At 36.4% G+C, this 12,025-nt stretch overlaps 1 protein-coding gene across 1 annotated transcript; it reads left to right on the top strand.

Annotated features, from left to right (window-relative positions):
• Nucleotides 1–376: 376 nt before the first annotated feature.
• LOC139935724 (leucine-rich repeat-containing protein 59-like) lies at nucleotides 377–11,724 on the top strand. Its single transcript, XM_071930272.1, has 8 exons — nucleotides 377–560; nucleotides 3,701–3,760; nucleotides 4,900–5,014; nucleotides 5,478–5,629; nucleotides 5,906–5,978; nucleotides 6,505–6,672; nucleotides 7,633–7,686; nucleotides 9,288–11,724. The coding sequence occupies exons 1-8, from the start codon at nucleotides 471–473 to the stop codon at nucleotides 9,473–9,475; spliced, it is 900 nt and encodes a 299-aa protein (XP_071786373.1). The 5' UTR covers nucleotides 377–470; the 3' UTR covers nucleotides 9,476–11,724.
• The last annotated feature ends 301 nt before the right edge of the window (nucleotides 11,725–12,025 follow it).

Here is a 12,025-nt window from a genome sequence, read left to right as displayed (position 1 = left end):
TACTTTTTATTGGGTAAGTGTAAGAATTGTGTTAAGTTTAAACCAATGAAACGCTCACTTTCACAAAGAATTGAAAGAAGGGTTCATTTTATTAAAAGGTAAAAATATTTACATCAACTCCTAAAAGAAAGCGTATTTATACAAATATAAACAAATATAAATAAAATATCAAAAAATGTAATATTTTTAAACAAAAGTTGAATATTATTTAAAATCAAATTTTAAATGTAAGCGCATAATCCTTTTTTTATTTATTATTTCCTTCCCCATAGTTTAAGAAAATGGTACGGTCTACTTAATGTCTGGTACCTAGTCTTTCCAAACGCATATGGAACCCTTCAGATAAATAGAGTACCGACTCTCTAGAGAGGTGCAACGTTGATAAAATTTCCCCGTATCACCAAAACACAGCTGTGTGTGCTAACTTTTTATTCATCCGCCTTAAATTTGCGTTAACTTTTCTGGAAAACATGAAGAAAGACTCACTGAGAGACCATTTAGATGGCAACGAGCTGGACTTGAGCCTGAGTGACCTTACTAAAGTACCTGTTAAGGACTTGGTATGTTTTTTGAATAAGTAAAAATATAATTATAAATACAATTTTCTTGTTTGTATTGTACAGTCATTTGACCAGTTCGGGATCATTGACCAGTTCGGGATCACTTCAACTTTGCAATAACCAAATAATTATATCACTTCTCATTATTACCAACTTCTGTTGATAAATGTGAAGATTAACACCCATTAAACCAACAAACCCAAAATAAGGTGCCAAATATCATCAGCAAATAAATTATGGCTGTTTTCCTGAAGGTTGTCTGCGAAATTTATCATTTTTTTGTTTAAAAATGTTGGTTGAAAAACACTGTTAAAACTTCTTACCTTTAGAATTGGAGTGCCGGGGCAAAAAATATTTATGTAAAATGATAAGAATGTGTAAAAAACCATTCCTGTAAATACTGTGCAGTCATCTTGTTTTTTTGAGGTGACGAAGATCCCAAAATCTTCTTTAGGGGGGCAACTTACCCTTGACCAGTTCGGGATCACTCAACATCTCATTGCGTCAAATGGTGCCGCACTAACTTACTAAGTATGGTAAAATCATACTACTGCAGTAGAAAGTTTGTTTAGTTGATTTTGAGAAAAGTTACTTCAACAAATTCTCGTAGATTTTTTATTTTGTGAGAAAATTAAACTTGGAGGGGTCAATAATGCTTTTTAGGTTCGCTTCACTTTTTCATTTGCCTTTGCTGTTGTTTTGAGGTTTTGTCGCCGAGTTTTTGCGCTGCTATTGAAGACACTTGCATGACATTCACTAAAGAAAGGAAGTCCAAGTCCATGCCAACACACCTCTGAAGTTTTGTGTCCTTGAGAGACAGTTCTATGAATGGGAGTATGGGTTTGCAATGAAGGGCACTCTACTGATTCAGAATAGATTCAACTGATCCTGAACTGGTCAAACAGGTGACGATACTTTTCTCAAAGCCTCTTCAAAAGAACTAATCTTTTTTTGTCAGTGAATACTTGGTGAGTTTTATGACATGTTTAGGTAAACTGCTAAAAAAAATTGTTTCAGATATCAAAGAGATTGCAACAAAAAACAATGAGAATTCAAAAAGTGATCCCGAACTGGTCAAACGACTGTATTTTGTATTTTTGTTTGTTTTATTGTTTTGTAATTTTTAATTGATCATGTTGATTGTATCATAATGTCATTAAGGCTTAGTGTCTGTTAACTAATTAAACAGTTACTTTGAATTTGATGGTGTAACTAAGCGCACAAACTTGATAAAAAAGTACAGACAGAACGCCGTTCTGAACGGGTCCCTGCTAAAATAAAAGCCAATGTTTACGTAGCCCAGGTTGGACTCCTTCGTTGCAGGCAACGCGACGGAGTCCAGGGTATAAAGGTCCCGTACCATTGCGAAAAATTTTCAAAAATCTGTTAAAAATATTTCTACCTAACTCGGGAGTCTGAACTTTTACTCACATGTTCCTTGTAGTTGGAACTCAAAGTTTGCATTGTTTAAAATTGTTGAATTTTCTCCTTTGGTGTTAATATTTTGTGAAAAGAAAATTGAAATCAGCGTGTTCCGATCCCACGCCGTGCACTAACTTCCGTGTAAACACTTTCTTGCACTGATCACTGGTGTCCTACTATTTGCAGCCAAATCGCTGTCAACCTGCGTTAACCAAACACTAAGCAGATAGATAATAGTCGGTGAGCAATTTACACTAAGCGCAGGGTCGCAGAACTATGCGATACCGAGCATTGACGTCTTGTGCCAAGACTCCATGAGCAGGAAGCGTTTTTTTTTCCTAGGACAAATGAAGCCACTTTTTACAATAAATTAGCGCATGCTAACCGTCCCAAGAAAAAAAAATATACGCGCGCAGGAAAGCGCCCTCTGTTGTCCGCACATGTACAAGTAGCACTGTGAAAAAGCAAGACGGCGGCAGACGATTTTGCTGCACGCTTGGATTTTAATTTATTTTTTACAAGAAAAGAAAACTTGATATTTGTAATCGAAAATCAACCTGAACTTTATAAAAATTCTATTTGAGCTGGAATATTTTATGCCTAATGGATTTTAAAATGTATATTGGAGGAGTTGAAGGCGAGTTAACGGCACCAACCCTGTTTTGACGGTGAATAGCGGCAAGACGATGCACTGTACTCAAAGCCATGCGCACTTGGGTTCACACCATTAAGTGGTACACGATGATCAACATCGCCAGCGCAGAACTTCGACATATTTTCTGATATAATTTCTTCCATGGATATATTTGTTAGCTGTGAACTCGTTGAGAATATAGTTAGGGACACTATGAATATATGAACGGAATTTCAGCTTCTCAAATCAGGTAAAAAATTAAGAAAATTGGAGTCAAACTTGTGTTCGCATTGTAAAGAACCTTTATACCCAGGACGTCAGTGCAGTGGCACTGACTGACGTCCTACCAGGGCTAATGTTTACGTAAACCCAGTAACGACAGATTATTGTCAAAAATTTTGAAAAAGGAATACAGCGCCCCAGTTACTGGGTCTAATGTTTATGTTGCATTGCAACTGAGAGACTGAGGTGGTACCTGCCCCACTGATTTTGGGGGTCAATTATCAATAATATTTGCTAAGTAGCATTTCTGCTTTACAAAAAAAAAAATAATAAAACAATAAGTTGTCGAAATGAAAAAAATTGATTTTGTAAGAAATAGCTTTGCCTTTATATGAAAAATGGTCGTCCATCATATTTTTTAAAGACAACCGGCTGGGATATTAAAATAAAATATTCTTTTTAATCTGAGATTGAGAACCTGTCCTTGGTGAAATAAAATGTATCTTGGCGTTATGAAAAAAAGAAAAAAAAGTAGCCTCTAAAAAGGAAGCGGGCGGGGATGCTATATTTTTTGTTTGCCTTTTTTTTTTTCCCGCAAGTGTAGCGAGACATTATTTTGAAAATCTGTGTGCTCGTTTTGTTGTAAGTGTAATTTGACAAAATTTGACAAAGTTTAGAAATTTCTGAAATGGTCTTGTGTTTGTCAAGTACTTTTTTCAAAAAAAGATGCAGAATGGAACACGTTAACAAATCCTTAAGATCGGAAAGCGGATTTTGACTTTTACTCCACTTCTATTAAATGCTACAACCCCATTCACAAGAAATAACTGTCACCAACATTTTTAAACCATCTTTCTTGCAGGCAGCATTACCGAAGGCAACATGTTTGGACCTCTCATGCAACCAGCTCACAAGTCTCCCAGTAAGTAGTATTCGTGTTGATCAATGACAAGAGATGGTGGTCATAACAAAAGTAGGCCAGGGGACCTTTTCACAAATATAGTCCTAGGAGTACTAGGCTAGTACTTTAGGACCGGTTACCAGTCCTAAACTAAGATTAGACTACAGGTTGGTCGATTTCACAAAGAGTTACGACTCGTCTTATCTCGAGTTAGGATGAGTGACTTGTCCTAACTTAGGATTAATCTTAAGGTCTGCATGCTACAGTGCAGGATTGGGACTCGTCCTAAGTCCTAAGATTAGTCTTAAGTTAGGAAGAGTTTTGTGAAATCGACGGCAGTACTCTTTAACTCTTTGTAAAAATCCACCCGTACCCCTGAAGTTGCACAGGGGCTCACTGTACACAACGCCTTAAAGTTTGGGTGAAATAGTCTGCCCTTTTAGGCCTACCCACCAAACGGTTCACGGTTTAAAGTGTCCACATTTCCATTTCGAGGCACAAACATGACGAAATAACATTGTGTGATGTGACTGGCTCTCATGGCACAACCCTGAACCTTTGACTCAATTTGCCTTTGCCTGTTTATTGATAATCTCTATTTTCTTAAACTATGCTTTGGTGTGGTTGTATTTGATGCATGCTTTTACCAGATTATGCATAATTTTATTTTCTTAACTATGCTTTTGTGTGTGTGTATGTTTTAACCCGTTTATTTTTAATTTCTATTTTCTTAACTTTGTGTGTTTTTTTTATTCAAAGAAAATAAACCATTAATACACGATAATAATAATAGTAATTTGCATTAAGTGAGATTTGAGTATTTGTCATGAAAATAAAGTGACAGTTTCTTTTTCCATTAGAATATACAGACAATTGTTATTATTATTTATTCAGCCATTACACAAAGTACAGTAATGATACTTGTATACAAATGTTTAGCAACATGGAAAAAAGTAAAATGCTTTTCATTATGACATAAACGTCTCTGATTGGTTCCTGAGGGTCAATTTGACCTTATCATGGCTGTTACATATTGTGCTTAATGTGGAGAAGTTCAGGTTTTTACTCAACTTGGTCTCACATATCCGTGATTTCACAACAAATTTCAAATTATGTCTTTATCATGCATTGACCTATTTATCCCTGTTGCATTTCCACAGGACAATTTTTCTACGCTAACTCGCATAGTGAAGCTTGACCTGAGTAAAAACCACCTGACTTCCCTCCCTGAGAACTTTGGGGACTTTCGCAACCTTCAGCGCCTCGATCTGCTTGGTAAGAAGGAGTTTTTGGACTTGTATCTTTGGTTGAGTTTTTACTAGAGCTTTGTGGTTGGCGAGCAGTTTGCAACAGCTAATCCTGCTTCCGCGTTTTGGGGGGTGGAATATCAAACTTTGAATTTGGGTAATCTTCAGGTATATATATTTTTATTATACCTTGTTTAAACGTTGCCAAGACTCCAACCTGATGCCGCAAGGACTAAGTAGCATGCACCATCAGAGTCCAGCGTTCTCCAGAAGACGATCAGAGCATACTGATCAAAACGTCGAGTTGAAACGAACGGTTCTTTTCAGAACCACCCCAACTCATTAGAGATAGTCATTACATGGTGTCACTGCAAACCTTTCCATATAAACCAATTCACTTGGATTCATCGAGATTAACTTCTGGTAAAATTGCCAAGGAGGATGAGTTTGTTTAAATTTCCCCTTATTCTATTCTTGTTTCAATTGCCTAGGTAACCAGTTAGAGCATCTCCCAGTCAGCTTTGCCAATCTTCGGAATCTGAAATGGCTAGACCTTAAGGATAATGAGAATCTCGACAGCGGACTGAAGAAGATTGCTGGCGACTGCTTAGATGATAAACAGTGCAAAGAATGTGCTAAAAGGGTATGTTTACAAGAATATCAATCCAACCGATTTGAGGCCACTTACTTGTAGGATTGCCATTTACTCACTGGACCAAATAAAACCACTTGGCCTAAATCTGCCCGGTTATTTATTTACTGGGCTGTCCAAAACCGCCCTGCCTTTAACTCACTGGACCACCCAAAACTGTCTGGACATTTACTCACTTGATCGCCCAAAGCCTCCCTGCCATTTGCTCACAAGATGGCAAGTAACACACTGGTAAGTAATAAGTAATTTATCTTGATCCTTTCACAGGTGGTGGCTTATATGAGTGCCATACAGAGAGACATTGAACTCCAGAAACAGAAGAAAGTGGAGAAAGATAAAAGTAAGTTTGGTCTGTAATTTATTCTCTTACGAGTGTTCTAAAATGCACTGACATTATCATTTGATTATTTTTTTGGTTATTTTTTTCTTATCAATAAACTGTCACAGTATTTTTTTATAAGAAACATTGAGTCAATCCTGGTTTAGTGTGGTAAACAGCGGGTACCAACCCCTGTGGTTACCAACATACAGCAAGCTTTAACGCAAATGTTCCCCATCAATTTTGTAACTGTAAAGCTTTCACATGACCGCTATCAGCCTCCTCCTCTCTCTTTGTAATGTTGTAATCCTTTTTTTTTCATTGTAAATATTTAGAGTTGTGTGCCTTGTGGTTTAAGTATTTTTATATATACTTTTCACACCAGGAATTTCATGTACTTTTAAAACATGACTAATAAATTATTGATTTGAGTTGAATTGATGATTGGAATAAACCAACACCAATACCCATGCCATAAATTTTAGCCCTGGAAGTGCTGCGTTTTTTTCTCCATAATTTCACTCATGCTTTTTATTTGTTTATAAAGAGAGAGCTGCAGCCAAACAAGCAGACAGAGAAAAGAAGTTAGAAGCTCTGAGGAAAGAGAAACAACTCCAGAAACAACTTGAGAGACAACAGAAGACGGAAGAGTACGAGGCAGCCATGGCGGCCAGTAAGAAGAGAGAAGAGAAGAAAGAAAGAAAGATGGCAAAAGGTTGGAAACAGTGTTGTAGTTTTCTTGGTCTCAAGACCAATTTTTGTGGTCTTGGTCTCACCTCGCAATGGTCTCGGACGGCCTTGGTCTTGGCCTCAGACTGTCTGATCTTGGTCTTGGACTGTCAGTCTTGGTCTTGGTATTAGTCTTGGACTGCCAGCAAGAGGAGGGAAGAGAAGAAAGAAAGGAAGATGGTAAAGGCTTGGTTTCAAAAATTTACTCACCAAATGGATTTTAATTACTTTGTGACACCAAAATGATATTGGTACTTACCTTTCTGCCATTTTTCAATAAAATAAAATAATTTAAAGAGATAGCATTATATTAACAAAACATAGTTAGTTGACCCTTGAAGAGTCTTTCTCTTTGTTAGCCTTCCAGAAAGATTTTGCTAGGGTCCAAACGTCAGGCCATTATGTTTTGTGAAAGGAGTGCGATCTCTTTAAAGGCAGTGGACACTATTGGTAATTCCTCGAAATAGTTATTAGCATAAAACCTCACTTGGTAACGAGTAATGGGGAGAGGTTGATAGAATAAAGCATTGTGAGAAACGGCTCCCTCTGAAGTGACGTAGTTTCCGAGAAAGAAGTAATTTTCCACGAATTTGATTTCCAGACCTCAGATTTAGAATTTGGGGTCACGAAATGAAGCATCTGAAAGCACACAACTTTGTGTGACCAGGTTTTTTTTTCATTGTTATCTCGCAACTTTGAGGACCAATTGAGCTCAAGTTTTCACAGGTATGTTATTTTATGCATATGTTGAGATACACCAAGTGAGAAGACTGGTCTTTGACAATTACCAATAGCGTCCACTGTCTTTAATTAGTGAAAACATTCTGCCTCTCTTTTCAAATGAATGATACTGTTCCAAGCTTGTGTTTGATGGCGTTGTCTGCTTTTGTTTTAGGTCAGAACCATGTCAATAAAGATTTAATATTCTCTATTCTTTTTGTGACAGCTTCCCAACAAAAGACCAATGGTGTGCAACACAAACCAGCTCACACTAAATCAGGTAAGTTAAAGGAACACGTTGCCTTGGATCGGTCGAGTTGGTATTTGAAAAGCGTTCTGTAACCGTTTGTGGTAAAATGCATATGAGTAGAAAGATTTTGTAAAAGTAGAATACAATGGTCTACACAAATATGCCTCGAAATTGCGTGGTTTTCTTTTTACCTCGTCGACTAACACGGTCGGCCATTTATGGGAGTAAAATTTTTGACTCCCATAAGTGGCCGACCGTGTTAGTTTGCGACTTAAAAGGAAAACCGTACAATTTTGAGTGATACTTGTGTGGATCATTATATTTTACTTTTAAAACATCTTTCTAACCATATGCATTTCATAACAAACGGTTTCAGACGCTTTTTATAGACCAACTCGTCTGATCCAAGGCAACGTTACTTTAATGTTGACATTTGGAGATTTAAGATGCATCATCAGCATTGATTTTGTTTGATTCTGGGGAAATAATAAAAGAAGGAAGTAAAATAGTATCATTTTTTTTACCCTCTTGTAACATGGGTCCAACTTCATAGAGTTCTTATTTTTTGTTTGTGGGTGGGTGGTTCAAAGGAAATAACTGAAAGTCGAAATTCAGGGTGTTTTTTTTAAACAATTATAAATATATTAATAAATGAAAAAGAAGAAGAAAAAGCACCCAGCTGGCCAGCCAAGATGAATTTCATTCCTGATGCAGGAAAAGCCATTAAAAACTGCTGATGTTGGGGACCTTTGATGTCAAATATCTGGTTCATTTGAGGCACTACCTTGTCCTTCAGTGTATAGATTATGTTATGAACCCATTTTAACCGACATTTTGAGTGGGTGGTTGGGTAAAACCAATTTACTTGCAGCAAATTGTTAGGCAATATTCTGCTTAAAGCCATTGGACACTTTCGGTAAACAGTATTGTCAAAAAGGCCCACACTTCGTGTATCACAACTTATATATAAAATAACAAACCTGTGAAAATTTAGGCTCAATCGGTCATCGGAGTCCGGAGAAACTAAAGGGAAAACCCACCCTTGTTTCCGCACTTTTCGCCGTGTCATGACATGTGTTTAAAATAAATCCTTAATTCTCGCTATCGAGAATTGATAATTGTTTTAATCTTTTCTCAAAAAGTAAAGCATTTCGTGGAAAAATATTTCAAGAGAAGTCTTGCACCATTACCTTCTGTAAACCCTGTAAGTTATTTGTAAATCTGTGAACTTTTTTTTCTTGTTCTGTTCCGAAAGTGTATAATGGCTTTAAAGGCAGTGGACACTATTGGTAATTGTCAAAGACTAGCCTTCACAGTTTGTCACAAGAAGTTGTCACAAGAAGTTGTGTGCGTTAAGATGGTTGATTTCGAGACCTCAAGTTCTAAATCTGAGGTCTCGAAATCAAATTCGTGGAAAACTACTTCTTTTTCAAAAACTATGGCACTTCAGAGGGAGCCGTTTCTCACAATGTCTTATACCATCAACCTCTCCCCATTACTCGTTACGAAGTAAGGTTTTATGCTAATAATTATTTTGAGTAGTTACCAATAGTGTCCACTGTCTTTAAGCAGCGCTATGAATCTTTCTGCATTCCACATTTTAAAATCTATTTTTCATCGCCGACCCACAGGATCCTCTTGCCTTGTGGTCCTTCTCACTCTGTTTATCGCCCTCATTGCCGTCTGTCTCGGAGTCTACTTCTACTGTGAGAGTGACAAGTCCAACCAGCATTGCATTGACATTCACAGGGGGTTAAGAGAAGCTGTCGGCATAGCCACTGAATGGACGCAACAGTTAAGAGCAAGAATCACAAGTTAAGACTTCATTTTATTTTTTAAACGTCTCTGCAATTTGACACCAATTGTCACAACAATCAGGGTTAAATCGGACAATTAAGTGGGTGTAACTTTATTCAGGTTCTTGCTGCAAATTTACAAAATATCTGCTCTTCATCAAAAAATTGAATTTGATTTCAGTTTTGCATCACCTGACTTTTTGAAAATATTGAAAGTATGTCCTTTTCTTTTAGCCGAGGAAGTTACAAACTTCAATTGATACTCTGAACCCTAATAACAACTAATAAGCAGCCAATTACAAACTATTGCATGTAACAATTTTTTTCACAAATGTTTTGAGTAAGCATCATCTTTAAAATTGTTGTTTTTCTTTCGTGAAAAAATGAGGGGAAGCAACTTTGAAGCACCAACAAATTACTTGGCAAAATCGAATGGTGTGGGTTTACTCTCCCACATCTAAAACTTTAACTTCTGTCCTCGTCTTCTCTGGCTAACAAAGTGATTATGTTTATTTTCCTGAGCTTCACAACCAGACTTAACAGCATGAAATTTAAAGAATTATAAAAATACAGTAAAAATAAGATGCAGATTTGTTTACCAAGGATTGTTTGCCTCAAGCACATGATCTCAAATTCCTTTTAAAGGAAAGATGATGCTTCTCATATTGATGTATTTAAAGGAAAGATTTTCTGTTCAACTCCGCTGCTGTGCATTGCTTCCAGTATGTTTCTTCAAGTTGTGAAGGAATGTTTTTTTGTTTTAGATTTTTTTTTCTCAGGAGCAAAGTAATTTCTCACTTTTCATAATTTGGTTATTAATTTTTGTTAAATTTGGGTAAAATAAATTGCATTAAAGGATTTGGGTACTTTTTGTAACACAAGGTCCACAGATTTACATTAAACTTATACCGTTTGAAGATAATGATGGTAGAAAGCTTTCCTGAAAATATCACTTGCTGAGGTGCTGTAGTTTTTGAGAAATGAGTAAAACAATGTCATGAAAATACGCTTTTACATGCTAAAATAATTTTCGTCTCATGATCACTGAGTCGAAAACTATTTTCTTGACATTGTTTTACTCATTTCTCAAAAACTACACAACCTAGGCAAATAATATTTTTTGGGAAGTTTTCTACTATCATTATCTTCAAACGGTGTAAGTTTAATACAAATCTGTGGACATTGTGTTTTTTTCCTACAAAAAGTACATAGACCCTTTAAATTGATATGGTTTGGATGATGACAAAAACCAAAAATTTCATTTAATTTCCTCAACTGGCAATGATTTACTGCAGCCATAAACTGCCCAAAATATTACTTTTATTTTTCTCTTCCCTACCTACAAAATTGTCTCTTCCAATCGGTACATAATATCAAAGACTTGTAGTCAGACTTGAGGCAGTGGACACTATTGGTAATTACTCAAAATAGTTATTGGCATAAAACCTTACTTGGTAACGAGTAATGGAGAGAGGTTGATCGTATTAAACATTGTGAGAAATGGCTCCCTCTGAAGTGACGTAGTTTAAGAGAAAGAAGTAATTATCCACGAATTTGATTTAAAGACCTCAGATTTAGATTTTGAGGTTTCAAAATCAAGCATCAGAACGTACACAACTTCGTGTGACAAGGTGTTTTTTTCTTTCATTCTTATATCGCAACTTCGACGACCAATTGAGCTCAAATTTTCACAGGTTTGTTATTTTATGCATATGTTGAGATACACCAAGTGAGAAGACTGGTCTTTGACAATTAGCAATAGTGTCCAGTGTCTTTAAAACCTGTATATTATTGACAGCAATGTCCGGATCCTGCCACCAGGGTTTTGTTCGTAAGAAAATAAATTAGTTTGATTTGTGGGGTTGAACAAAGAATTGACTATAGTGGGATTTCGAACCAATGACCTCCGGATTAACATGCCGACGCTCTACCAACTGAGCTGTCTAGCCCTAGGCTATATTGGCGGTCTCCCTATTTTGTCAATATCTTTGTTCAGGGGTGCCAGTCAAAAGCCATATAACCGTTAACTGCCGTGTAGCCAGGGATCACTTCCAAATTACGATACAACCTGGGAAGCGGCAGCCAAGGGATCACCTTAAGGGGATGCAACTTTTTGTTTCAGATAATAAATTAGTATCTAATTTACTCAATGGAAATATTCCTTTTAGTACAAATTAGTGGAAAAAGTGGTGGCAGGATAAGGAAATCTTCCATTATTTACCAAGGACTATTGTGTGAATGTGTCGATAATTTTGAGATGTTTTCAGAAGAAAGAAGAATATATTTTATAAATCAAATAATGTGTGTTGATTGTTTTATTTGAACGTAACCCTTGATCTCAGACAATCCATTTTAGGAAAAGCTTCAATCCTCCAAAATCAACTGACATGAGAAACTCTGTGAATTTGGCTGAAGCTTCTGAGGGTAAAAAAACAATATCTGTAAATATCAAGGAAGAATGTCATGCTTGGCCTCAATCAATTTTTTTTGTCAAACTGGAGGACTCGACACTCAATGGTGTAGAAAGAAACAAACAGACGTTCACAAAGATCAACAGTTGTAATTTATGTATT

The sequence above is a fragment of the Asterias amurensis genome, chromosome 4 (assembly GCF_032118995.1).
Source record: "Asterias amurensis chromosome 4, ASM3211899v1".
Lineage (NCBI taxonomy): Eukaryota > Metazoa > Echinodermata > Asteroidea > Forcipulatida > Asteriidae > Asterias > Asterias amurensis.
The sequence above is the reverse complement of the archived record's forward strand: the minus strand, read 5'-3'. Positions and strand labels throughout refer to the sequence as shown.